The sequence below is a fragment of the Patella vulgata genome, chromosome 4, assembly GCF_932274485.2.
Source record: "Patella vulgata chromosome 4, xgPatVulg1.2, whole genome shotgun sequence".
Lineage (NCBI taxonomy): Eukaryota > Metazoa > Mollusca > Gastropoda > Patellidae > Patella > Patella vulgata.
In genome coordinates this window covers 75,597,747-75,625,373 of record NC_065882.2, presented here as the reverse complement: position 1 = coordinate 75,625,373, position 27,627 = coordinate 75,597,747, and the positions used below count along the sequence as shown (strand labels likewise).

Below are 27,627 nucleotides of genomic sequence, written 5' to 3'. Positions count from 1 at the left end.
TGAGCCAGGGCGTGACTACTTCCAGTTTCAGAGTTCTACTACTTCCATTTTCACAAAACTCTTATAAGAGTTGGTGGGCTCTATCCGTGCACCACAGGGTAAACAGCTAGTTTGATTAATAATCTGGAGATTTTAATATTATATTTGACCCATACTTGCACATTGAGCACACGACCATAGTTTTTACTCGAAAGAGCTTGGGTAATTATTCGGTAAAGAAACTAACAGAGTGATTGGTCAATACAAATATTGTAGTTCATCTATGAACAAGTTAATTTCTACTTGGAGCGATTATCAAAATTTTACCGGTTAGTCATTTTATGGAAATGTACAGTATCGATGGCCAGCTATAACAGCTGATAGTCAGCTATATCAGCTGATGGTCAGTTATAACAGCCAATGGTCAACTATAACAGCCAATGGTCAGTTTTAAGACTACAGCCAATGGTTAATGGTAAACTATAACAGTAGATACATAAAACATTAACTAAACCTAAAATGGATGGTCAGCTACAACAGGAAATACATCAAATATTCACTAATATAAGGTAAATTTTGAAAAGCTCTTTTCCAAAAGCTATATTTAGGGCTTTCAAATCATGCCAGTCATGTATTTTGGGGACATTAGCAAGATATTTTCTTCTAAAGAATGTGATAATTTTATGCATTATTCCAAATTTTTATACCTATCATTAAGTGTTTTTACACATAAAAAGTATATCTTCTTTGATTAGCATTTAGTAATTGAACATATTAACACAAGGTACAATTTTATGGATACACAATTACTGAGTTTAATACAAAGCAACGTTTCGACGAGGATAAAGACGATTTGCTTGATATCCTCGTCAAAACGTTGCTTAGTATTAAACTCAGTAATTGTGTATCCATAAAATTATACCTTGTGTTAATAAAATGTATAGTTAGTATCGACTGGGTGGAAGGGTTTTAAAAAAAACATTGATCTGAAAAAGCGTTCTGTAAAATTGCTTTTCGTCTAATATATCATAATGATTAATTGTTCGAATAACTAAAAAGTATAGTTAGTATTGACTGGATGGAGGGTTTAAAATAGCGTTCTGTAAAATTGCTCTTCGTCTAATATATCATAATGATTGATTAATTGTTCCAATAACTATAATATTATATAACTATATTATAACCAGCTACTTGATAATTAAATGATTGATTACACAATGGAATGAGTACACATGTACAACCAACTACCACTCTGATATGGTTTAAATTACAAATACTGACAAATTCTTCCATTTGTGCAAATACCTGCACATCTTTACATTGTCAAATATTGGCACATCCTTGTCAATTCGTGCAAATAAATATTGTTAGCACACCATTTGCAAACGTAAATAACAGCGCAATATGATTTTCGAGATAGAAGAAAAACAACCGATCTAAAATGAAGTAAAACAACGTCCCTCTATAAAATTTAAATTAGTTATGTACACATACATAGTATTCCAGTTAATCTCTTAAGTAAACTCAATAAAATCCATAATTTCCTAACCATTCATAAAACATAATGAGTCAATTATCTCCCTTTTCTTTTGGGAATTACCTGTTGTTGATCAAATAATGATGACCAGGTATTACAGGTTATTGAAGAGACAGCCGATATTTTTCTCTAACAATAAAATGACATTAAAACAAAAAGAATTAACAAATATTACCATAATTACTGATATGAATACATTAAGGTTTAACTTGATCATTTTGCAATCAGTATCAGAACTTCTACAGCCTTATTCACAAAATCTTAAAAATACATTATGGAATATCAGATAAAGAGCTGGCAGTTCTCACTATAATAGTTAAAAACTAGATAATGTAAAGGGAATATGCTGAAAATATCAGTCAAATTGCTCCACTCTGAACCGCTATATTAGTGATTGATTTTAAGACCTAGCATCGATAAAAAAAGGAGCCGATCGGATTCAAATCCAGTGACAATCCGACACATAAGATGGCATTGATAGTTGATTAAGGTCTTTTCACCTTAATAAATGTCTAAATAATAATTTAGATAACATTTCAGGCCTAAAGAAAGACCTGCAATAGGCAAATTTAGCTCTTCCATAATGTACGTTTAATATATTTCAGTTTAAAGGGACAATAACACTCTTGCTGGCTTGACAGCTCCAGAAAATAAAAAATAGCCCTATTCTAAGTACTAGATGTGTTAGTGTCCTACCTGTTGTGTAAATTATCCATTAAATCCTATTTTACTTGTCCAGAGGGTTCAAAAATATTTTTAAATCCAAGTAACATTTGAAAAGCTTTACGTCAGGCTTTTCAAATCATTTAGTTGAATTTTTCCAATTTTTTAAATTAGGTGTGTTAAGATGAAATTTGTATCATCAATTAATTGGAATATTGTATAGTACAATTTGTTGACCAGAATAGAGATTGGGACATATTCAGTTACAACAAGAGTGGTATTGAGCCTTTAAAGCTTTTATGAGTAAGGCCCCCATGGATTTAGTAGACTAGAAATCAATTTAAAGCTACTCTGAAATCTATTTCATGATGTTGTTGTTTATGGTCCAATATCGTCTTTTAAAGGTCAACAAAACTGTGAATCAGAGTAAACTAGGCATGAAATAAATTAAAATACATGCCTACAGAAGAAATCGATTACCAACCACTATGTCAAACCAAAATTTAACAAGAACATAAAAATGAAATAATTCAACAAAACAAAATTAGACAATAATCTATCTAGTTTGAGTATAAAACACATTCATATAATCATTCATTTGAAAAATGAAAGTAGAATAGTTAAAATTAACCCATATTAAATTGGCTAGTTTACATTTTTCTAATTGACCAATCGCATCTAAAATAAACAACCATGAGCTCCCACAATGCAGGTTACTATAAATAAATGCTGCCATGTCGTCTATTGAAATGATAAATGTATAATAATTGCATAGATGATGGATGTACTTTATGCGTTATTTGGTCGGTTTTGGAATAAAACATCTATAACAGATTCATCAGCTAATGTTGAAGTATCACCTAAATTTCGGTCTCCTACGGCTATCTTCCTGAGAATTCTTCGCATGATTTTACCTGAGCGTGTTTTGGGTAAAGCTGGGGCATTTTGTAAGAAGTCTGGTTGTGCAAAAGGACCTATCTTGGCACGAACTGAAAGAGAATATGATGGTCATCAATGCATAAGTACAGAAAGTTACATCTACACAAGCACTTACTATTACGAATCTCATTAATCCGGCCAGGTACAGACAAACAAAAATCCAGAGTTGTGTTCCTGCTTTAGATTAAACTTTTGTCATTGCTGATAAAATAAAGGATCTGGAATCCCTTGTGAATGAAATCAGTTTTTTTTTTCTTTTCGTAATTTAGTTAATTTTGATAACTTCAATATTGCCCTTGCTTAATCACAAAATCTTTAAGGACTCTAAAGCATTTGAATAGAGCATATCTAAAATGATGTGACATCATGCCTAATAGTCAATCATACTTAATCCTGCATATGTTGTTTTTTCATAGAGAAAAAACACAACTCTCTTTCCTAAATTAAATTCTAATTAAATATGTTCGTAAAGAATCTTACCTATATTCTTCAACTCTGTTACTAGATCATTTGTGTATTCAGCTCCCTGAAACATAATAAAAATATATCAAGCAATTGTTGGATACCAACACAATATACAACCATTAACAGTAACAAATTTTCTCAATAACTCATCAAAAATTCCAGAAATGTGATGATTTTTGACAGGCTTCATTCTTATGATGGTACACTTAAACCATATACCTTAGATTGATAATTGTTCTCTATAAAATGTTTGGCAAGAACAATAACTCTGTATATAATTGAGGAAATGTGTCTGGTTTTTTAGAGTGAGAGTACAATTAAACCACAAAGTTTCGAAAATAATCCACTGATGTCTTTTCTATTAAATCTGTCTAGAAGGCTTTCTATGCAAGTATAATAAACCTATTAAAGGACAATATTGGTGTCAGTCATTATCACATATGTGATAGAACTGGTTAAACACGTTCCAAATATAATTTTAACACTGAGATCATGGCTACGAAAGATGCGTAATGATGGTTTCAACAATCGGAAGTGACGAACTCTATATAACTGACTGAAGTGACGAGTGATAACAGATACACGGGCGAATTTCAGCTCACTAATAATTCCTTCGAAGACCAAAAGTTGTTATGTGAGACTGTAAGAGGATATAATTCAAGAAATGATGGCATGATTTAGCATTTGTGTCGATTACGAAAATCATAGAATTTTTTACAAACAACATCCTATTTTCCCCGATTGTTGCCTTACCTGTTTTAAAGTTACAAAACAGTAAATACATTCCCCTTTTATACTATGTGGATGTGAAACAGACGCAGCTTCTGCCACGCTTTTATGTGTTATTAAAGCTGATTCAACTTCTGCTGTTGATAAAAGATGACCAGATACGTTAACCATATCATCTATACGTCCTGTAATCCAGATATAACCATCCTCGTCTCGTTTGGCACCTATTATAAACATAAACACAAATTGCTAAATGGAGTCACGGTGGCTAAGTGGATAAGACATAAACACAAATATATCCTCGTTCGTTTGCTCGTTCCTGGAGTTTTATGTCCACTTCCACCAAGGGTGATATCATAGACAATTATATCTCCGTCTTCATTCGCTAAATATAGTCTGGTTGGTGCTGATGTGCCAACAAACTACATTTCATTCATTCATTAGCCCAGTCAGGGCAGAACAGTAGGACGTTAATCCCGATTATCCGGTCTTTCACATTATTATAAACCAAGTCTAAGGGAGGTAACTATTCCTAAAACAAGATGTCGACATGCATAAAATTAATTTAAGAATGCCATTACAGAAAATCCATTTGATTGCATTGCCAGTTCAATATCCAACACTCTTAATTTCTTTTTATTGTAAAATTTCTCTCTTCATGGGCTATATCTATGTTTTTTTTTATCAAACCTAATTCGTTGTCACGATTCATCTTTGTTTATAATAATGCAAGAATTGTGGGATTTATTGTGGGAAGGGGTGCAACTCTTACTTGACTTAACAAAAAATACTGGATAATCAACCACATAAAAAAACCAAACTCCCGGTTAGGCATGTAATTTTGCCCGGGCAGTAGCACTATTGTCTACTCTTTATCGAATTTCAACTGTTAAGGGATCTTTTATGTGCTTGCCAACGTATACACAGTATCTCAGCTTTTTGTTCCAGGCTAGAAATGAAATGAAATGAAATGAAATGGAGTTTAACGTCCTACTGTTCTGCTCCTAACCTGGGCTAATGAAGACGGGCATACGCCATACAGTGTGCTATGAGGGAAATTTTGCCCGGACAGCGGCACTACGGCCTACTCTTATATCGAATTCCAACTGCCAAGGGATCTTTTACGTGCACGCCAATGTGTACACGGGACCTTGGTTTTTCGTCCCATCCGAATGACTAGACAGCTTTCCTTGTCAGCCCCTCCGTCCTGCATCACTGACAAGGGAGAACCACGCCGGAAAATCCGGATGAACTTTCTCGGCCAATGCAGGGATCGAACACCCGACCTCCAGGCTAGCGAGCTAGCGTCTTACCCACTTAGCCACGTGATCCCAAAATCACAATGAACTTTCTCGGCCAATGCAAGGATCGAACACTCCACTTAATACATTGTTCAATTTTATTTCAATAATTTGCTTACGCAAAGTGGTTTTTAGCAGTAGGAGGAAACTGGAGGAACAGGAGAAACCCCACAAGGTTGGACAGTGACTCCACTCCTTGTCAAGTTCAAGTTTAGGATCAAAAGTACACTACTTGATTCAATGACAGACCTTAAGACCTTGGCATGCGTTACACCATTCGACCCCCTTTATTGTACAGTATCTTACATGTAAGATAACAGAAAGTTATAACATGTATCTATCTTACCATCTCCTGTACAGTAATAACCAGGGAATTTCTTAAAATATGTGGTTTCAAATCTCTCCTGATTTCCATAAACAGTCCTCATTAAACTAGGCCATGGCTGTTTAAATACCTGAAAGTAGTTCAATAAAAATTAGAATTCTATTCTGTAATATATCAAAATTGCTAAATCACAATTTAATTGCTATCCTCTAACAAGAGCATCGCTAACGCTGCAATATACGTCCACATTCCAGCTTTGATTGATATATGGTACTTTTTAAAATGAAGAGAATGAAATATGAAATTGCTGTAATATGATCAGAGGCAAAGAAGGCTAGGCGTCGGGTTTGTTTTGCCAAATATCCAGAAAAATACTAACAATAAAGTGGGTGTGGCACTGCCCCAGGAGGTCGGGGCAAGCATCAAAATAAATAGTTGCTGTCTTTATGGTATAAGGAATAAATATGCAAAGTTCCAAGATGATCCATTCAGAATTGCAGCATGTAGACTATAAATACAAAAACTGGGCATGGCTCTGCCCGTTGGGGTTGGATATGGAAACAATATAAATAGGTACCATCCTGTTATTGAAATGACAACATCAATAGTTGCCATCCTTAGGGTATAAGGAATAAGTATACCAAGTTCCAAGATAATCCATTCAGAATTGTGGCCTTTGGGTGTTAAAGGCAAAAATTGGGCGTGGCTCTGCCCCGGGGGGTTGGGGCATTCACCAAAATCAATAGTTGATGCCCTTAGGCTATAAGGAATACAAATGCCAAGTACCAAGTTGATCCATTCAGAATTCCGGCCTGTAAATGATATAAACATAAAAATTGGGCGTGGCTCTGCCCCTGGGGGTCGTGATATGCAGTTGTCGTCTTTGGTTATAAGGAATACATATCCCAAGTTCAAAGACAATCCATAAAGAATCGTGGCCTGTAGGCAACTCACAGAGACACAAAGAAAAAATGGGTGTCGCTCTGCCCCTGGGGGTTGGGCAATCACCAAAAAACAATTGGGGGCATCCTTAGGGAAAAGGAATAGGTATGCAAAGTTTCAAAAGGAAATGTTAAGAATTGCGGCCTGTAGGCGACACAAAAGGCACACAAATTTTGGGCGTGGCTCTGTCTCAGGGGGTCGGGCAAGCACCAATAATAATAGAGGTCAGCCTTAGGGTATAAGGAATAAGTATAAAAAAGTTTTCAAGACGATCGATTAAGCATTGCAGGCTGTAAGTGACATACAGACACACAAAAAGAAAATGGGCGTGGCTCTGTCCCTGGGGGCTGGGCATTCACCACAAACAATAGGGATGTTCCTTAGGATAGAAGGAGTAAGTATGCAAAGTTTCAAGGTGATACGCTAAGAAATGCAGTCTGTAGATGACAAACAATGAATAAAAGAAATGGGCGTGGCTCTGCCACTGGGGGTCGGGCATGCACCAAAAACAATAGGGATCATCCTTAGGGTATAAGGAATTTATATGAAATTTTTTCAAGACGATCGATTAAGAATTGTGGCCTGTAGGCAACACACAGACACACAAAAAGAAAATGGGCATGGCTCTGCCCCTGGGGGTTGGGCATGGACCCCAAACGATAGGGATGTTCCTTAGGTTACAAAGAATAAGTATGCAAAGTTTCGAGATGATGCGTTAAGAAATGCGGCCTGTAGACGACAAACAAACAAATACAAGAAATAGGCGTGGCTCTGCCCCTGGGGATCGGGCATGCACCAAAAATAATAGGGATCATCCATAGGGTATAAGAAATAAGTACGTAAAGTTTCAAGATGATCACTTAAGAAATGTGACGTGCAGGCGACACACAGACACACAAAAAGAAAATGGGCATGGCTCTGCCCCTGGGGGTTGGGCATGCACCCCAAACGATAGGGATGTTCCTTAGGGTACAAAGAATAAGTATGCAAAGTTTCAATATGATACTTAAGAAATGCGGCCTGTAGATGACAAACAAATAAATACAAAAAATGGGCGTGGCTCTGCCCCTGGGGGTCGGGCATGCACCAAAAACAATAGGGATCTTCCTTGGGGTATAAGGAATAAGTATACCAAGTTTGAAGAAAATCCAGTAAGAATTGCGCCCTGTAGGCGACACAAAGACACACGAAAAGAAAATGGGAAATGGGCGTGGCTCTGCCCCTGGGGGTTGGGCATGTACCCCAAACGATAGGGATGTTCCTTAGGGTACAAAGAATGTGTATGCAAGATTATAAGTTAAGAAATGTGGCCTGTAGACGACAAACAAACAAATACTAGAAATGGGCGTGGCTCTGCCCCTGGGGGTCGGGCATGCACCAAAAACAATAGGGATCTTCCTTGGGGTATAAGGAATAAGTATACCAAGTTTGAAGAAAATCCAGTAAGAATTGCGCCCTGTAGGCGACACAAAGACACACGAAAAGAAAATGGGCGTGGCTCTGCCCCTGGGGGTTGGGCATGCACCCCAAACGATAGGGATGTTCCTTAGGGTACAAAGAATGTGTATGCAAAGTTTCAAGATTATTAGTTAAGAAATGTGGCCTGTAGACGACAAACAAACAAATACTAGAAATGGGCGTGGCTCTGCCCCGGGGGGTCGGGCATGCACCAAAAACAATAGGGATCTTCCTTGGGGTATAAGGAATAAGTATACCAAGTTTGAAGAAAATCCATGAAGAATTGCGCCCTGTAGGCAAACCACAGACACACACACACACACACACACACACACACACACACATACATACATACACACACACACACACACAGACAGGGGCGACGGCATAATACGTTCACATTATGAATGTGGACGTATAAAAATGTTGATTTCATTCCACTGAAAGGTCTGGGTATAATAATTCTAGTTGTACCTGACAAACTGAGAGAGAGAGAGAGAGAGAGAGAGAGAGAGAGCGCACGGGAGGATTGGGGTCTAACCCACTCAACACAAACTAGGTCATTTGGGACTAAGCATATGGTTCAATTTTATTTCAATAGTTCGCTTGCTCGTTGGGGTCTTTAGCAGTGGGAGGAAACTGAAGGACCCAGAGAAAACCCATATGGTTAGACAGGCGATCCTACTCCTTGTCACGTACAAGCGGGAAGTTGAAACCACGCCACTTGACTCTATGACAGACATTATGATGCAACGTGCACATATTAACCAATCTGCCACCGCGGCTCCGGCAGCCAGTGAATTTCAACTTTCATGATCACTGTGTCTCAGTCTTAGATATAATCTACAATAAGAACATAAAAAGTGAGAACCTCACTTTAAAAATCCAGAAAATTCAAACTTACTAAATATCCTTCTCCAGGGCCTTCTATTACTTTTCCTTCTTCTGTCAGTAGGGCTGGAATCACACCAAAGAATGGAAACGTCTGTAAATAGAAATGCAATGAAATGGGTTGTAACGCCAACTTCATCTTCCGGCGTTTACTCTCGCAAGCGCTAACCATTCGGCCATTCAACCCCGCCTATTTTTGAAATGAAATGAATGTTCTACTCCTAAACTGGGCTAATGAAGACGGGCATATGCCATACAGTATGTTATGAGGGAAATTTTGCCCGGGCAGCGGCACTATGGCCTGCTCTTATATCGAATTCCAACTGCCACGGGATCTTTTACGTGCACGCCGATGTATACATGGGACCTCGTTTTTTTTTTATCACATCCGAGCAACTAGACAGCTGTCCTTATCAGGCTCTCTGTCCTGCACCACTGACAAGGGGAAACTACGTCAGAAAATCCTGATGAACTTTCTCGGCCAATGCTGGGATCGAACATGCGACCTTCCAGGCTAGCGAGCCAGAGTCTTACCAACTTAGCCACCGTGGTTCCCCCCCCCCTTTTTTTTCTGGCAGTGCATCTTTAAAGTGATGTAAATATATACTTACAGCTGAACCAGGTTTTGTTGGTGTAGCTCCAGGTAATGGTGTAAGTACGTGACCACCCTAAAATACAAACATTTCAAATATCGTATAGTCCAAACTATAGTTCCATTCAGTGATAAATCCAAATTATAGTTCCATTCAGCAATAAATCCAAACTTTAGTTCCATTCAGCGATAAGTCCAGACTATAGTTCCATTTAGTGATAAGTCCAAACTATCACTCTACATATTTATAAGGAATGACATGTTATTCCATAGTCCAACAATTTGGTTAAAATACAGATCTATATTTCACTTGGTTTTTTTTTATACTTTCGATGGTCTACACTACATGGAGATCTGACAGGTTGTAGTGGATGGTCCCGTCAAAGGTCATACAATCTTTTTTTGACTCTATGACATCAGACATTTGATTAACCAATCAGCGTTGATGTTTCTAGAGGGTTACCCACAGTTTCGTGCACCTCATGCCAAAATCTCACCATAACAGTCCGTTTCATTGGCTAATCCCTTCACATCATCCAGAATGCGGGTTATATAACAACTCTTCTAGATTAAAGTAAAACAAAATTTTGAACTATAAAAAACGAAATGGGGTCTGTGCTTTAATCAGATTGATAGTCCAAATTAGATACATAAAATTTTAGTTCTATGAGAGTATTTTACATAGATAAAAGCTCTGGACTTGATCTTTCCGATTATAGATGATAAAATCTAGTTAAAACATAAAAGTAAAAGATTCCTCCAAACCCAGGAGAGAGAGAGAGAAATGGGGTTTAACGTCCACTCGACACAAACTAGGTCATTTCGGGACTAACATATGGTTTAATTTTATTTCCATAATTCACTTGCGCGTAGGGATCTTTAGCAGTGGGAGGAAACCGGAGGACCCAGAGAAAACCCACGCGGTTGGACAGGCGACCCTACTTCTTGTCACGTACAACCGGGGAATCGAAACCACACCAGTTGACTCAATGACAGGCCGTATGATACAGCACGCACGTGCTAACCATTCGGCCATCCAACCCCCCTCCAAACCCAGGAAAAACAGATATATACAGTTCTTAACAATAAAACGCTTCCGTCCTCAATGGAACGTTATCAGGTATTATCTGATTAAAACACAGATCCTATTTATCAGGGGGGGGGGGGGGGGGATGGCTGAATAGTTAGCGTGAGCGCGATTATCTGATTAAAACACAGATCCTATTTATCAGGGGGGGGGGGGGGATGGCTGAATAGTTAGCGTGAGCGCTGTATCATAAAGTCTGTCATTGAGTCGACTGGCGTGGTTTCGAATCCCCGGTTGTACGTGGCAAGGAGTAGAGTCGCCTTTCCAACCTCGTGGGTTTTCTCCGGTTTCCTCCCACTGCTAAAGATCCCTACGCGCAAGCGAATTATGTAAATAAAATTAAACCATATGTTAGTCCCGAAATGACCTAGTTTGTGTCGAGTGGACGTTAAACCCCATTTCTCTCTCTCTCCCTATTTATCAGGTACATCAACTGAATGTTAAAGATATCTACCGTCTCAGTTTGCCAAAAGGTATCTACAATAGCACATTTACTGTTTCCTACAACACGATAATACCATAACCAAGCTTCAGGATTTATAGGCTCTCCAACTGTTCCGAGAATTTTTAGCGAATCTCTTTTGTATCTGAAATGAGACAACAGTTATAATACATTACATGTGTCTTGATATTTAAAGCACATCTCAGGACTCTTCTTTCACCATACCTTATAACAAACACTTTGAAAATCACCTTATTGCAAACAGTAGCTATAGCACTAATCGTATTCCAAAGATGAGACCATTATCTCTCATAGATTTTGAGAATTTGATTTTCTACGACCTGATATGGGTGAAAAATTGAGTACGGAAAAAAGCAAGTTAAAAGTTAAAAATTTGATTTACCTATATAAATGACTAAATATTTAACACTATATAATATAAAGGCTGGACACGGCTTGAAAAATCAACGAATGATAACTATTTTGGGCAATTTTAGCTGATATCAAAATTTGACAGATCAATCTATACAGAGTGTTTTATAAGGTAGTGTCCTGCCTTAAATGTTATATAAACTATTAATTAGACATTTATTAACATGAAAAGACCATAATCAACTCTCGATGCCATCTGATATGTTCAATTTTCATTGTATTTGAATCCGATCTGCTATTCAACGTCTGTTGATGATGATTAAACGCAAAAATGGATAATCGAGACTTTGTTTATTATCGTGACAGCGGTAACAGTGACAATCGAGGCTACAGTGATTTTAAAATAAGGTTTTCGTGGCTTAGAATGAAGCAACTGGACTAAAATTTTCAGCTCAATCCATTTACATTATGTATTTTTTAACTATAATTGTGAGAACTGCCAGCTCTTTATCTAATCTTTTATTCTGTATCTTTAAATGGTTGTCACAGAATTTGACCAAGAGGCAAGTACATGTAGACATAGGCGTACGAGCTGGGGGGGGCTGGGGCGGCCGCCCCCCCATTTTGGGCACCAAATGCTGGGAAAATTTGGGCACACAATTGTATTTTGTAAAAGTTGTATAAAAAAAATATTGTGTTCTTCAATGTGTCCAATTTTAATAGCGAATTTATTATTATTATGTAACATACTAAGAACCTAACTACATTTTTTGGGCACCAACCACCACCGCCCCCCAGTCAAAAATTTCCCTGTACGCCTATGCATGTAGAACATACTTTTCACTTGGGATTTCCATTCAAACTCAACTTAAATATGGCTATTTTCCCCTTGGCTGTGGTTCAGGATTGAGGACAAAAAAAAGAGGTCCTTGTACACATTGGCGTGCTCGTAAAACAACAATTGAGAGTTAGAATGCGAAATTCTGTTAGGGCAAAGAAATGAAATGAAATGGGGTTTAACGTCCTACTCTTCTGCACCTAACCTGGGCTAATTGAAGACGGGCATACGCCATACAGTGTGCTATGAGGGAAATTTTGCCCGGGCAGCGGCGCTACGGCCTACTCTTATATCGAATTCCAACTGCCAAGGGATCTTTTACGTGCACGCCAAAGTGTACACAGGTCCTCGGTTTTTCGTCCCATCCGAACAACTAGGCAGCTGTCCTTGTCAGGCCCCCTGTTCTGCATCACTGACAAGGGGAAACCACGCCGGAAAATCGAGATGAACTTTCTCGGCCAATGCAGGGATCGAACACCCGACCTCCACTGTTAGGGCAAAATTTTCATCATACCACACTGCATGGCTTTATGCCCATCTTCATTAGCCAAGTAGGTGTCGAAAAGTAGGAGGGAGAGAAAGAGAAATGGAGTTTAACGTACACTCGACACAAACTAGGTTGTTTCAGGACTAACATATGGTTCAATTTTATTCAATAATTCACTTGTGTGTAGGGGTCTTTAGCAGTGGGAGGAAACGGGAGCAAACCAACGAGGTTGGACAGGGAACCCTAGGCCAGTTGACTCAATGACTGACCTTATGATGCAGTACACACGCTCTAACCATTTAGCCATCCCCACCCCCTACCTCCGAAAAGTAGGATGTGAAACCCCATTTGATAATAAACTTACTTCTTAACAAAATCATCACCAAATTTCATTAAAGCTCTGATAGCTGTTGGGGCTGTATAGAATTTGGTTACTCGGTATTTATCAACTATTTCCCAAAAACGACCAGCGTTCGGGTAAAACGGGGTTCCTTCAAACTGTAGAAAGAAAACAAAAACATATTTATACATTATTTTAAATCTTGTGTTCTGGCCCCAACAAACCATCATTTCATGAAAATCATATTTTATAACACTTTTATTTAGTTTTAAGAAAAAAAATCCTAAAGTTTACTATTACTGTTAAGTGCATTTCTGATTGGAAAAATAAAAATATTTAAATTAGTATTTAAAGTCAATACATGTTTGTATGTGCATCAAGGTTAATAATGTCCATGTGCTTATACTGGTTGTAATAAAGTTAATAGAGAGAGAGAGAGAGAGAAATGGGGTTTAACGTCCACTCGACACAAACTAGGTCATTTCGGGACTAACATATGGTTTAATTTTATTTACATAATTCGCTTGCGCGTAGGGGTCTTTAGCAGTGGGAGGAAACCGGAGGACCCGGAGAAAACCCACGAGGTTGGACAGGCGACCCTACTCCTTGTCACGTACAACCGGGGATTCGAAAACCACGCCAGTCAACTCAATGACAGACTTTAGGATACAGCGCGCGCACGCTAACCATTCAGCCATCCAACCCCCCAATAAAGTTAATAACATCCATGTCTGTATTGGTTGTACACAAGGGAGCCACGGTGACTAAGTGGGTAAGGCGCTGGCTCGCTAGCCTGGGGGTCGGGTGTTCGATCCCTGCATTGGCCGAGAAAGTTCATCAGGATTTTCCGACGTGGTTTCCTCTTGTCAGTGGTGCAGGATGGAGGGCAGACAAAGACAGCTGTCTAGTCATTCGGATGGGACAAAAAAAGGAGGTCCAGTGTATAAATTGGCATGCTAGTAAAAAATCCCTTTTCAGTTGGAATTTGATATAAGAGTAGGCCATAATGCCGCTGCCGGGCAAAATTTCCCTCATAGCACACTGCATGGCGTATGCCGTCTAAATTAGTCCAGTTAGAGCCTAACAGTAGGACGTTAAAAGCCATTTCATTTCTGGTTGTACTCAAAAACAAAATGTCCATTAATAAGGTCAATAATATCCATGTTTATACTGGTTGTACACAAAAACAATTAATAACATTAATAATGTCTATGTCTAGGCTGGTTGTATATAAAAACAAAATCGCGTAATCATCAATTTTATTTTACATCATTGATTAAACGATATAGAGCCTACTGACACAATTAAATAGTTTTATTGACCGAGATAACATAATCAATGGAGATAACAACATTATCATCTATATCTTGAGTTATCTATATATGTAACTGATAAAATGTCATATTACAGTCAATGACATCAGTAAGGTGATAGAAATATCAGCTGATACAATCACCTGTCTATATCACAATAAGAGAGAGAGAGAGAGAGAGAGAGAGAGAGAGAGAGATCCACTGACACAAACTAGGTCATTTTGGGACTAACATACAATTCAATTTTATTTCAATAATTCGTTTGCGCGTAGGGGGTCTTTACCAGTGGAAGAAAACCGGAGTACCTGGAGAAAACCCACAAGGTTGGACAGACGACCCTACTCTTTGTCTGACAACTGGGGATTCGAAACCAAGCCAGTTAACTCAATAACAAGACCTTATGATACAGCATGCATACGCTAACCATTCAGCCATCCACATCCCCTGCCCCCAACCATTGGGGATGAACACTAGGTTTATTTTTTCAAAAAATGTAACTATAATAAAGTCTTTTTACAATGGCTTAAAATACAAATTTATCTTTGTGATTTTAGAATTTCTAATTATATAGAATATAAATACCAGTTTATTATATGGTTGAAAACAATAAGATAATTGTGTTTGTGTCTACATATCATATGTCACACAGTGATTGTATATATCAAACACTAGTCTACATGTCATGTCACAAATCTATTATTTGGTTTTATTATACACTGGTCTACACATATGTCATAAAGTGATTGTTTATCCATTTATATTATACACCAGCCTACATGTATGTCACATAGTGATTGTTTACTTGTTTACATTATACACCAGCCTACATGTATGTCATAAAGTGATTGTTTATCCATTTATATTATACACCAGCCTACATGTATGTCACATAGTGATTGTTTACGTGTTTACATTATACACCAGCCTACATGTATGTCACATAGTGATTGTTTACTTGTTTACATTATACACCAGCCTACATGTATGTCACATAGTGATTGTTTACTTGTTTACATTATACACCAGCCTACATGTGTGTCACAAATTGGTTTATATTATGTATAATGAATGAATGAAATAGAATTTTACGGCTTGTTTATAAATTTTTTTCCACAGAACTGTGTCCTGTGTAAAACCAGTTAAATTAGTAAATACCCCTGAAACAGTTTGTTTACAACAGCAGAAAAATCTAATTTCTGAATAATGGATTTTCCCTTGAATTTTTAATAAAGTAACTTACTATCAACCCTGTTGCCCCATTACCAAGAGGGCCATATGTTACATAGGAATGTCCAGTAATCCAGCCCACATCTGCTGTACACCAATAAACATCATCTGGTTGATAGTCAAATACATATTTAAATGTTGTAGCTGTATATAACATATAACCTCCTATAGTATGTAACACACCTTTAGGTTTACCAGTCGAACCACTAAAATATAAATTATCTAAATATACTTATATTTATTCATTATTTTAATATACTTATATTTATTCATTATTTTAATATACTTATTCATCATATTTTAACTCAAGATAATTGATTAGTAGTTTCGAATGCAATGTTTATTTATAAAAAAAAATGGTAATCAATGTTAAAATAGCAATTTAAGTAGACATTTTTTAAATCAATTGATTAGTCACTTTTCTAAGTGTAATATTCTAATGCTCCACAGCTTATGTTGTTTGTTATTTTGAATGTAATCTGATTAAAACACAGATCCTTTTTCGTTTCATCATTTTTTAAAAGATCAAAATTTTGTTTTACTTGTCTTTACTACACTATGATCTGGAAGTGTTGTTATTTAACCCGCCTTCTGGATGATATGAGGAGTTAGCCAATGAAATGGTCTGTTGCAGCGAGTTTTTGGCGTGAAGTAACCCACTAGAAAAATCAATGCTGATTGGTTAATCAAATGTCTGATGTCATAGGGTCAAAAGCCACTTGTATGACCTCTTGACGTGACCTTCCACAACAACCGGTCAGATCTCCATGTAGTAAAGGCCATCAAAAGTATAAAAAAAAGAAACGAAATATCGATCTGTACTTTAATCAGATTGTTTTGCATGCTGATGTCTTTAATGGTTCTACTCAATCTAGCCAATTATCACCGATAATCGGGTTGAGTAGTAGTTATACACTCGGTACACTATATTAATTTTGGAATTTTGAATATTATTGATGTCCGATTGGGCATATCTCTGGTCGAACAATTTAGGATGTTTGGAAAATAGTGTCGGACATGTCCGGAATATACGGGCGAAATTCCATCACTGGTATCAAGTGATTCAAGTTACAAGGTCCAGGAATAGCAGCTTCGCCAACTTTAAGAGCTCTTAATACTGAGCTTTAAAGGTTCACCATGCCTGAAGGAATGAATGAAATAGGGTTTAACATCCTATTTTCTGCACCAAATGGGCTAATGAGGGAAATTAAACCTAGACTGCAATTGAATTCCAACTGGCAAAGGATCTTTGACGTGTATACCAACGCGTACACAGGGCCTTCGTTTATTTTGAGGAAAAATATCCCCTACATATCCGTCTAATACCTGGTATATAACATAAATAACGGATCTTCAGCATCCATCCATTCAGGTTCACATTCACTACTGGCTGATGTCATCATCTCGTGCCACCATATATCTCTTCCTGGTTGCCAGTTGATCTGATCAAAATATAAATACTTACACTTAAAACAATTCCTGATATAATTAACTTATCAAATGATGGAGATCTGTTTCAAAGAGCTAATATCATACCAGCCCATGGGAAGTTTCTGGAATACAAGACTTAGGTTTGAACATTAACTTAATTCATCTTGCCATAACTGAAAATTTTACAATTAATTTTTGACAGCATCACCAAAAAAGTTTTGGAACATATATCAAATTAGTAAAAAAAATGCAGAGTGAACTTTATATGCAACGAAATTCATATAGCCAAATGTTGCTAAGAAATGTTATGCCAGGTTTATTAAGAATACTACAGTATGTGCCGTGTTCACAGTGACTCCAAGAGCTGGACGTAAGCCATCAAATTAACAATATCAATACCTTGAGTTTTCGACTGGGTCTACATGCCTCAGGTTCTTCTTCGAAATCCCCATTAGTTTTAACAATCTCATCAGACGGACTCAGATGTCTAACAACTACACACTTCTCAACACGATGTCCCCTTGTTAAAAATAAAACATAAGGTATAAAAATCTACGAGGTAATGTGATCATCTCTAAATATAAATAATATAACAGTGTCATCAGTGAGTAAGGTTCTCATTCTGTACACAGAGATCCATCTACTTCATACTTCGAGAATAGATCTCTGCCCTAAATGGTAGCCATATCTAAAAATAAGTATACTGTTTTGTAATGCCGTTCTACTCTGTTTCACATCTGTCATACACAAAAAGACTAAATAAACTTTTTCAGTTATTTTATTAATAAGTGGAATAAATACTTAACAAAATTCTCAAAGTATATTTAGTATTTTTGACCTAAAATCGTCGATTTAAAACTTAAAATGTCTGTCAACTAGCTTAGTGTCTGTTCTCAAATGGATCTAACTGTAGACAGGCAGCCTAAGTTTAGTATGTAAGACTCTGACTCTCTAACCAGGAGGTCCTGGGTTAAGTTCCTAGAAATGTTCTAGTGTGATTTTCTCTGACAAGGAACAGATATCCAAAAACATTTTAAACACCACGGTTGTTTTCATTCAGGTCAAAATTTTACAGCCAAATATTCCTAGGATTTTCTAAAATAAATCATAGTATTCTTAATTATTTGTTGTAAATATTACTTAGTTTGTTAAACAATGCTTATTTGTTGTAAATATTACATATTTTGTTAAACAATGCTTACTTTTCATCACATATTTTCAGAGCATCATCTACTATTTTCTTAAGGTTAAGCAATTTCGTACCTCTCCAAACACCATCTAAATAATAAACAATTCATTTATCATTATTCATACAAAATCTGTACATTATTAAAAGACAACCTTACATGTGGACATAATTCAACAAGTGCAATGTAAATTCTTCTGATACGGTTAATTTTGATCTGATTGAATCCAAGGCCAGAGATTATCTAACTATGAATGATATTTTGGTTTTCTTTTCTTTTTTCTTATCTAAATTATAAATAATCAAAATGAGTAAATTGTAGCTTGGATTAAGCTGATATGGACTGATAGGGTTATTTTTGATTTGATTGAATCCAAGGCGAGGGATTATCTACCGATGACATTTTGGTTTTCTTTTCTTATCTAAATTTTAAATAATCAATCTGTCATCTGAGTACATTGTAGCTTGGATTCAGCTGAGAAACACTAGATATGAACTGTTTTACTGTATTAGCTTGATAACGTTGAGAGAATACTCTACGAAACGTCGCCTTAAATACACTAGTAGCTGTTTTCCATAAGTATGTGTTTTGTTGTTACTCTATCCAGTTACTAAATGCCATTTAAAGAACATAGATATGAACTGGTAGCTTGGATTAAGCTGGAAAATATTAGATATCAACTGATAGAGTTATTTTTGATCTGATTGAATCCAAGGCAGGAGATTATCTAACTATGATATTTTGGTTTTCTTTTTCTTATTTAAATTTTAAATAATGAATCTGAGTACATTGTAGCTTGGATTAAACTGAGAAACATTAGATATGGACTGAAAACTACAAATGAAAGTCAGTGGCTTGATAAAGAATGATTTTCAAGAGACAATGGAGAACCAATAACCATTCCCAAATCCCATCCATAACCATAGAATATGCAGCAATATAATTTACATGCATCTAATTCCAGTGTGTACACCAGCCTTATCTTATTGGCAAGAAATTCATAAAAAAAAGTTTTTAAAATGATCAATCAAAAGAAAATCGGGGAAAAGAAATAATTTGATATTTTTTCCAAGGAAAAGAAATAATTTGAGATTTTTTTTCAGGGAAAAGAAATAATTTTTTTTTTTTTTTTTTTTTGTGGTTACCAACCTGCTGTTATTATTGCACTACATGTGGCATCGAGAATTCTTTCAGCTAATGATTCTGATGAATAGCCAGCAAACTAGATAAATAAATATTCAAAATAATTAGGGATCCAGGTCAAAGGTCAGCTCACTGACATGAATAAATGGAAGATCTTTGATTCCGTCTCACTGTAAATTGTGGCACACATGTATGTATGCCCCATTCTTTGTGTGACCCAATCTCATTAAAATACAGATCTACATATCGTTTCGTTTTTTATACTTTTGATGGCCTTTACTACATGAAGATCTGACCAGTTGTAGTGGAAGGTCGTGTCAGATATCATGCGAGTGGCTTTTGACCCTATGACGTCCGACATTTAAGTAATCAATCAGCGTTGATGTTTCTAGTTGGTTACCCACAGTTCCATGCACCTCATGCCAAAAACTTGCTATAACAGACAGTTTCATTGGCCAATCCCTCACATCATCCAGAACACCGGTTATATAACTATTCCAGATCCTGGTGTGGTAAAGACAAGTAAAATGAAATTTTGAACTATAAAAAAAGAAACGAAATAGGATCTGTGTTTTAACCAGATTGTGTGTGACCCGAGTTTGACTAAAAGCAAACATTAGATTTACTAGATGCTTGTGCATGGAGTTTTAATGTTAAAAGAAATCTATTTGTCATTGTGCACTGAAATATGTGTACAAAGCTTACCAAAGACATTACAAAGTAAAACAGTAGTCAAAGGTAATGTTGGTACAGCTTTAACAAGTTCTAGTAAATCTTTCGACTCAACGTGACCCACAAGAACATTTCATAGGCGTTTTTATAAGAAAACAAATCGGTTTTGATTACCTATCTCATTTTGTACATGGTATTTGAATCAGTTCTCGTAAACTCGAGACTGAAGAATTGAGGAAAAATGTTAACAAATTGATTAGGGTAAAGTTTGCCGTAAATGTGTTTGAAAAGGGTTTGCAGATTGATTAGCCATAATCGGTTTCTCGTAAAAATGCCTCATAAAACACAAAACTTCCATGGAATACCATTACTGAATTTAATACATGTAAGAGCAACATTTTAACAATGACGACCCTCTTGTCATAATCAACTATAACAGAAAATTGTTGAAATGTTGCTCCTATTAAATTTTTAAAAATTTTCAATAAGAACTTCTCTTTCCCAGACCGCCCAACAAATCTGACGATAAATTAAACTGACAGTAATCTATTCCATGTAGTTATAGATAATCAACTAAGTTGCAGTATATAATGAATTATCTATAGTTTGGGCTTAAAATATGAATAATATATACCCTCCCTTGTAAAGCATGCTTTATATATGTCATAGCTTATATACTTAATACTATAATAGTGTATACGTGTATACCATAACCATAACCAGACAAATAATCAGTCATACATGTATATCAACATTTTAATTTTCATACATATCACCTATTATATGTATATTATGTTTTTTTTTTATGTAATTTATTAAATGTATGTGATGCTGTCCACAGTTAATGTACCAACATATACATGTATGTACCAATGTAACCCGGGTATCATTTAATCTTGTGTATCTAGCACTAATTTCAAGACATGCGTTTAATATCAAATTTTTGTATGAAAATTCGTAAAAATAATTTAAAAGCACCCAAAATCATCTAATTTGTACTTGTGTCCAGTTTAAAGCTGACTGATTAATTTTTCCAATTTACAAGTATTTAATTTCCAAGGGCCTGTTTCACGAAATTTTAACCAAGATAAAATCAAAATTTTAGTAATTTGATTGGATAATTTTAGGTTGATTTTAGTGCTTCAAAATTGAAGTATCTACTAAAATTTGGATTTTATCCTTAGTTAAGATTTCGAGAAACAGGGCCCTGACCACTGTTCAAAATTAATCATTATACATGTACATCAATAATCAATTGGGTTGTTTATTTTTTAACAGTGATCAGGAAATTAAATACTTGTAAATTTTTACCAATTTTTAAACAAAGATTTGATATTAAACGAATGTAAAAGAACTTACTGCTAGATACACAAGATTTAATGATATCCAGGTTACAGTGACACTGTTCTTAAAGTTAATGGATGCAATAAATATCTTATCTTATGAATAACAACAAAAGAAATCAACATATTTATAAATGTACCCTGCAATTGTACTTGAAGGTGCATTATGTAAGATTTAGATAAAGAGCTGGTCGATCTTGCTATAATACTTCAAAAATAGATAATGCAAAATGAATATATTGAAAATTTCATTCAAATTAATTTATTTTGAGCAAAGTTATCAATGGTTGTAGTCTTGACAAGATGTATACATTGCATGTAACCACCATACTGGTCATTCAAGCCTTAGCCTTGTTTCTCCATTTATAAACCATTTTAATCTACTTAAATCAGAGTCATCTGTTGGCAATGAGAGTTAATTATGGTCTTCTCATATTAATAAATATCTAATCAATAATTTATAAAACATTTAAAGCCCAAAGAAAGACTGCAATAAGCAGATTTAGCTCTTACATAATGCCTGTTTAATATCACTGGATTGCTTACTGTGTCTACTTAAATAAGTACATGAAAAGATAAACAAAGATGTGGTTGTATTTTATTTGTTGTGTGATAACCTATTTCTACCTGTACATCACTGTCTGTAGCTAATATACCTGTTACCTTTAAAGTGGCAATGAATCTTAGTCAGAATAATTTATTGACATCAGAGTCATCAGTCAGCCTGTTATCATATTAAATGCTGAATATTAAACAGACATTATGCAAGAGCTAAATCTGCCTATTGCAGGTCTTTCTTTAGGCCTGAAATGTTATCTAACTTATTAATTAGACATTAATTAACTTATCCAGACCATAATCAACCTCTCTATGCCATTGCTAGCATGTGATATTTACTGGATTTAAATACATTTTGTGATGGATAATCAAGACTTTGTTTTTTGTCATACCGACTTTTATAGTAATGATGATCGAGGCTAGGCCGAAAATTCAATCGCTAATCATATCTCTGTTCAGAGTAGAGCAATTTGACTGAAATTTTCAGCATATTCTCTTTACATATCTATTTTGTAACTATTATAGCGAGAACTGTCAGTTCTTTATCTAATTTCCCATAATCCCCCTTTAATATACACTGTTTCTATTGAATAGTCTTAATAAAGTGGGGTGTAATCAGGGAAATAAATATGAAAACAGATAGACAATAACATCCAGTGAATTTACTACAATGATGAATATTTTATGTATTTTGTCATCATGAGGGTTATAATTACTGATGAATGACCATCATTACACCTGTCCGGAAAGGTACATAATGGTTTATTTGACCAGATCTTCAACTACATTCCTGGGTTCAAGGCCAGGTCAAATCATATTATACCTTTAGTTAGGGATCTGTGAATACATGTATACAACTTATACTAACTCTTTGTTTACACAAATAATGTATAACAGGTAATAACTAATCTTTGTTTATTTCAAACTCACTGATTCGACTTTTATCCTTGATTTCACAATCCTAAAGAAATTGACAAAACAGCAATAAATCTGAATTCCCTTTCAACTGGACATATATTTTTAATTTTATTATGTTCTTATCTACAGTAAACATAGAAATACTTTTACTTTATCTACTTTAATGTAAATTCACAAATATGGAAGAAAACCCAGAGGAATTTCTGTCTTTATTTGTAGAGTAAATATCCGAGTTTTACCAGGTTTTAGTGAACTTGTCTCCAGGTGTAAATACTACATGATAAATACCTTCAACACATCTTTACCTACAGAATTACGTCTCTCTAATGTTCAAGCTAATGGCTAAAACATTCTCTGCATGAATGATATGTCTTAAATTTACTATAATTTTATTTTAAAGTCAAGATTTAATTTGATTAAAAGAATAATTATAAATACTGGTACCGGGTAAATAAAAATTAGTGGGCTTCACTTACGGTTGTTGCTGGGGTTTTTAATGTCATTCTTATTATTATTATGTAAAAAAAAAAAAAAAACTATACTGCTTTTTTTTTTTTAAAAATGACTTGAATTTGTAGGTTTTTTTAAAACAGGTAATACATATAAAAAACAAATTGTAATGCATTTTGTAAAACGAATGTTCTATATGCATATTATTTTTTGTTGTACATGTATGCACCCATACCATTTGATATCAGTCTCATATACATGTATGTAATACCCACACACACACATATATATATATATATATATATATCAAGTTACCAATAACCCTATCTTTACCTAACCTATATGCATGTATGTATTTACCCATAAGCTAAACTACAATACATATGCATGTACATATAAATACAATTCACACTTCTAAATTAAAGAAATAGACCTGCTATAACAATGACATCTGCTTTCGAATCAAGTAACCTTTCGACTAAAGCCGCTACTGAAAATCCTGCAAACTTAAAATCACAGTTTTTTTTGAGTATTGTGGGAATAGTGTCCTCCACATCAAAGTGAAAGGAGAAGGCCAAGTGGTTTGAGCAGTCAAACACAAAAGTTGGTTCCCCCAAAAGCAGTGTGTCACCTACTATAAAGGATAAATTCAGGAAGTGGGATATTAAATCACTGATTCATAAAAGCAAATAATAAGATCAAGATGAGTGTAACTTGATGTTTAATTATATTAACAAGGCGAAAAAAAATCCCAGACTACAGATAACTAGGACCTTGAACACAGTTCAACCCAAGAGAGAGAGAGAGGGGGAGAGGGAGATAGAGAGAGAGATGCGTTTAACTTCACTGACACAAACAAGGTCATTTCAGGACTAACATATGGTTCAATTTTATTTCAATAATTCACTTGCGCAAAGGCGTTTTTACCAGGCAGTGGGAGGAAAACAGAGAACCTGGAGAAAACCCACGAGGATGGACAGGCAACCCTACTCCTTGTCACCACCCTACTCCTGGGGAATCGAAACCACGCCAGCTGACTCAATAACTGACCTTTTGATACAGCGCACACGAGCTACCCCCCCTCCTCCGGCCAGATATACATGGGATATAATTTGGTTACTATAATCATTTCATGGCACAATAAAGATCCAATTCTTACCACTATTGAATGAATGGCACCAATTCTAGCACACGCCAACATAGCAACCGACAGATCCAATATCATTGGCATATAAATAGCTACACGATCGCCTCTCGATACTCCTGCAAAATCAAATGAATTGTTTCAATGGCATTTAGTAATTGAACTGGAATAAACAGGTCACAATTCTATGGAATTCAATTAATGCTTATTACTGGGCGATGTTTCTCTGGTCAAGCATTGCCGGAGAAGCCTAGTCGAAACGTCGCTCAGTAATAAGCAGTAATTGTATTCCATAGAATTGTGACCTGTTTAAAATAATTAAATATTTAAAATTATCAACCACGCAACACAAACTAGGTCATTTCGGGACTAATATAGATCTTATTCCAAAACTCCACTTGCATAAACTATAACACATACTTATGGAAAAACAGCTACTTATTTATTTGGGCAATGTTTCGAAGAGTATTCTCTCAACATTGTCATTAGCTTGATAACGTTGGGAGAATATCCTTCGAAACATTGCCCAAATAAATAAGTAGCTGTTTTTCCATAAGTATGTGTTATAGTTTATTGCTCTATCCAGTTACTAAATGCCTCTCAAAGATTATCCACTTGCATAAATGGAAAATCTTGTCACTGGATAATAAACTAATAAAGCATTATCTTTGCTTGAAGTAGCATCTGACTGAACTCACCTAAATTTTTTAATACATTGGAGAATTTACTAACTCTAGCAAGCAGCTCTGAGTATGTAATTTTACCAAAATCATTTGGATCATTGCCTTCCCTGAAAAGAAAAAGGATAAACAATGCATATTTCAGATTTATTATAAGGGCACAAAAAAAATACACCATGTGTTTAATAATATACTACGGTATTGCTTTCAATTATGGCGCTGCCGCTCAAATAAATATACTTAATACAAATATACATGTATATATATTTTCATTATTTACAGTGTATTCTCTCGTAAACTTCACAACAGAAGGAGGAAGTTGTATAATAAAAGAGAGAGTGAAATGGGGTTTAATGTCCACTTGACACAAACTAGGTCATTCATTCGGCCATCATCATTACTAAAGTCGGTACGATAAAAAAAGTAGTCTCTATTATCCATTTCATGATTTGATCATGAATGAAAGTTGAGCAGCAAATCAGATCCTAATCCAGTAAATATCGCAGGCTAGCGATGACATTGAGAGTTGATTATGGTCTGGATAAGTTAATTAATGTCTAATTAATAATTTAGATAAAATTTCAGGCCTTAAGAAAGACCTGCAATTGGCAGATTTAGCTCTTGCATAATGTATGTTTAAAGATGCATTATATAAGATTTAGATAAAGGGCTGACAGTTCTTGTTACAATAGTATAAAAATAGTTAAATCACTTCATTTTGAGCAGAGTTATTGCCAGTTTGAAGAACAGTGTAGTCTCGACTGTCATTGCTACCGTTGTTACTATAATAATCAAAGTAAAGATTATCCATTTTTAAATTAAATCATTAACTGCCAATCGTATTTGAATCTGTTAAAAATCAAAACCATCCAAAGTTCTAGAGAATTGATTATATGGGCTTGGAATGTAAATAAATATCTAATTAATGATTCATGAATCATATAACACATGAGGTCAAATGAAACATCTGCATTAGGAAGATTTAGCTCTTGAATAATGCATCCTTAATGGCTAGATTCTGTTACAAGTGTTTTTAATAGTATGATATTGATAATGATATTATATAATACTAAAGGCTATTAGATCTATATATCATTTACAAATACAAGCCCCCCCCCCCCAGTCATCAATAAAGAGGTCAATATACATGTATATTCATTGCAAATTGGGCATTTCTGTCATGTGACAGTCTATGACACCGCAAACATTCATTGATCAAATTGATTTATTGAAAACTGAACAACAAAATAATGACTGCCAACTGGCTCCTCTCTGTCTGTGTACTGGCTCACATTAAATTTGCATCTTCATCACTTTTTAGCAATATAATAATAAAGTTATGACTACCATCGGTCACGGTGTACATGTATAATGCCATGACATTCTGAGATTCCTTACCAATAAAACGCAACCTTATCTCCCAGACCATTCGCAATATGTCGATCCAGCATATTGTAACATATATTTGTCTTAGCTCCCGTCATCCATTTGATAGAAATTGGTCCTTTGCCGACATCAAAATTATACTCGAAGAATTTTCCGGTCGGTGGAGATTTCCAATAAAATTGAGCTGAGATTTCCCTCCAAAATGTTTCTGGATCCTCAATTGACTGCTTGTACATCTTCTGATATTGTTGCATACTTTTAACATGTGCTTCATTTTGAAGATTCGAAGGGGGATCAAATAATAATGCCCCATTCGCGACTGAGTGATCGTTTGTCTCCGCCATGTTTGCAGAAAACCCCTCGTCTCCGCTCGCAAAGCCCGCGTTACTATAAATAGTGCAGCACTGATTGGTTAGATTTTCTGGCGTCTCTGTCACCTCATCGTTATTTATAGCATGAAAGTTCAATATACATAATATATCACGCCCCTTTGTTTACTAAGTAAGATAATCCCAGATAAGACCCAAATCAGCTGTTTATATGATTTTACGTACCATGCTGTTGCGTTATCCCCTTGCAGTCGGATTTGTCTATTACTGATCTCAGGCGATGCAACCTCGACTTGGCTTTACAAAAGAGAGAAGAGAAAAAAAAAAGGCAATAAGTGAGACTGGGAGCTTTACCAGTAATACTTGAAGTAATTGAAATGTCATCGGGGGATGAAGACAAATAAAATAGATGTGGAAAACATTAATAAATTTCGCATTGGCTTAGAGGCAATTATTATT

General features: G+C 35.5%; 1 protein-coding gene across 2 annotated transcripts; it reads right to left on the bottom strand.

The window, feature by feature from the left end:
• Positions 1 to 230: 230 nt before the first annotated feature.
• Positions 231 to 27,213, bottom strand: LOC126819289 (acetyl-coenzyme A synthetase, cytoplasmic). 2 transcript variants are annotated; one of them, XM_050547265.2, is made up of 16 exons: positions 26,852 to 27,213; positions 25,472 to 25,563; positions 24,789 to 24,892; positions 24,063 to 24,135; positions 18,561 to 18,636; positions 17,758 to 17,878; positions 17,254 to 17,369; positions 15,941 to 16,133; positions 13,412 to 13,545; positions 11,363 to 11,495; positions 9,841 to 9,897; positions 9,243 to 9,323; positions 5,960 to 6,068; positions 4,337 to 4,536; positions 3,599 to 3,644; positions 231 to 3,168 (listed from the first exon to the last, which is right to left on the bottom strand). In XM_050547265.2, exons 1-16 carry the CDS (start codon positions 27,181 to 27,183, stop codon positions 2,969 to 2,971), a joined length of 2,067 nt encoding a protein of 688 aa, XP_050403222.2. In that variant the 5' UTR covers positions 27,184 to 27,213; the 3' UTR covers positions 231 to 2,968. The 2 variants fall into 2 exon arrangements, with proteins under 2 accessions (XP_050403222.2, XP_050403221.2); XM_050547264.2 differs by lacking the exon at positions 24,063 to 24,135 and adding an exon at positions 19,695 to 19,767.
• Between the last annotated feature and the right edge of the window lie 414 nt (positions 27,214 to 27,627).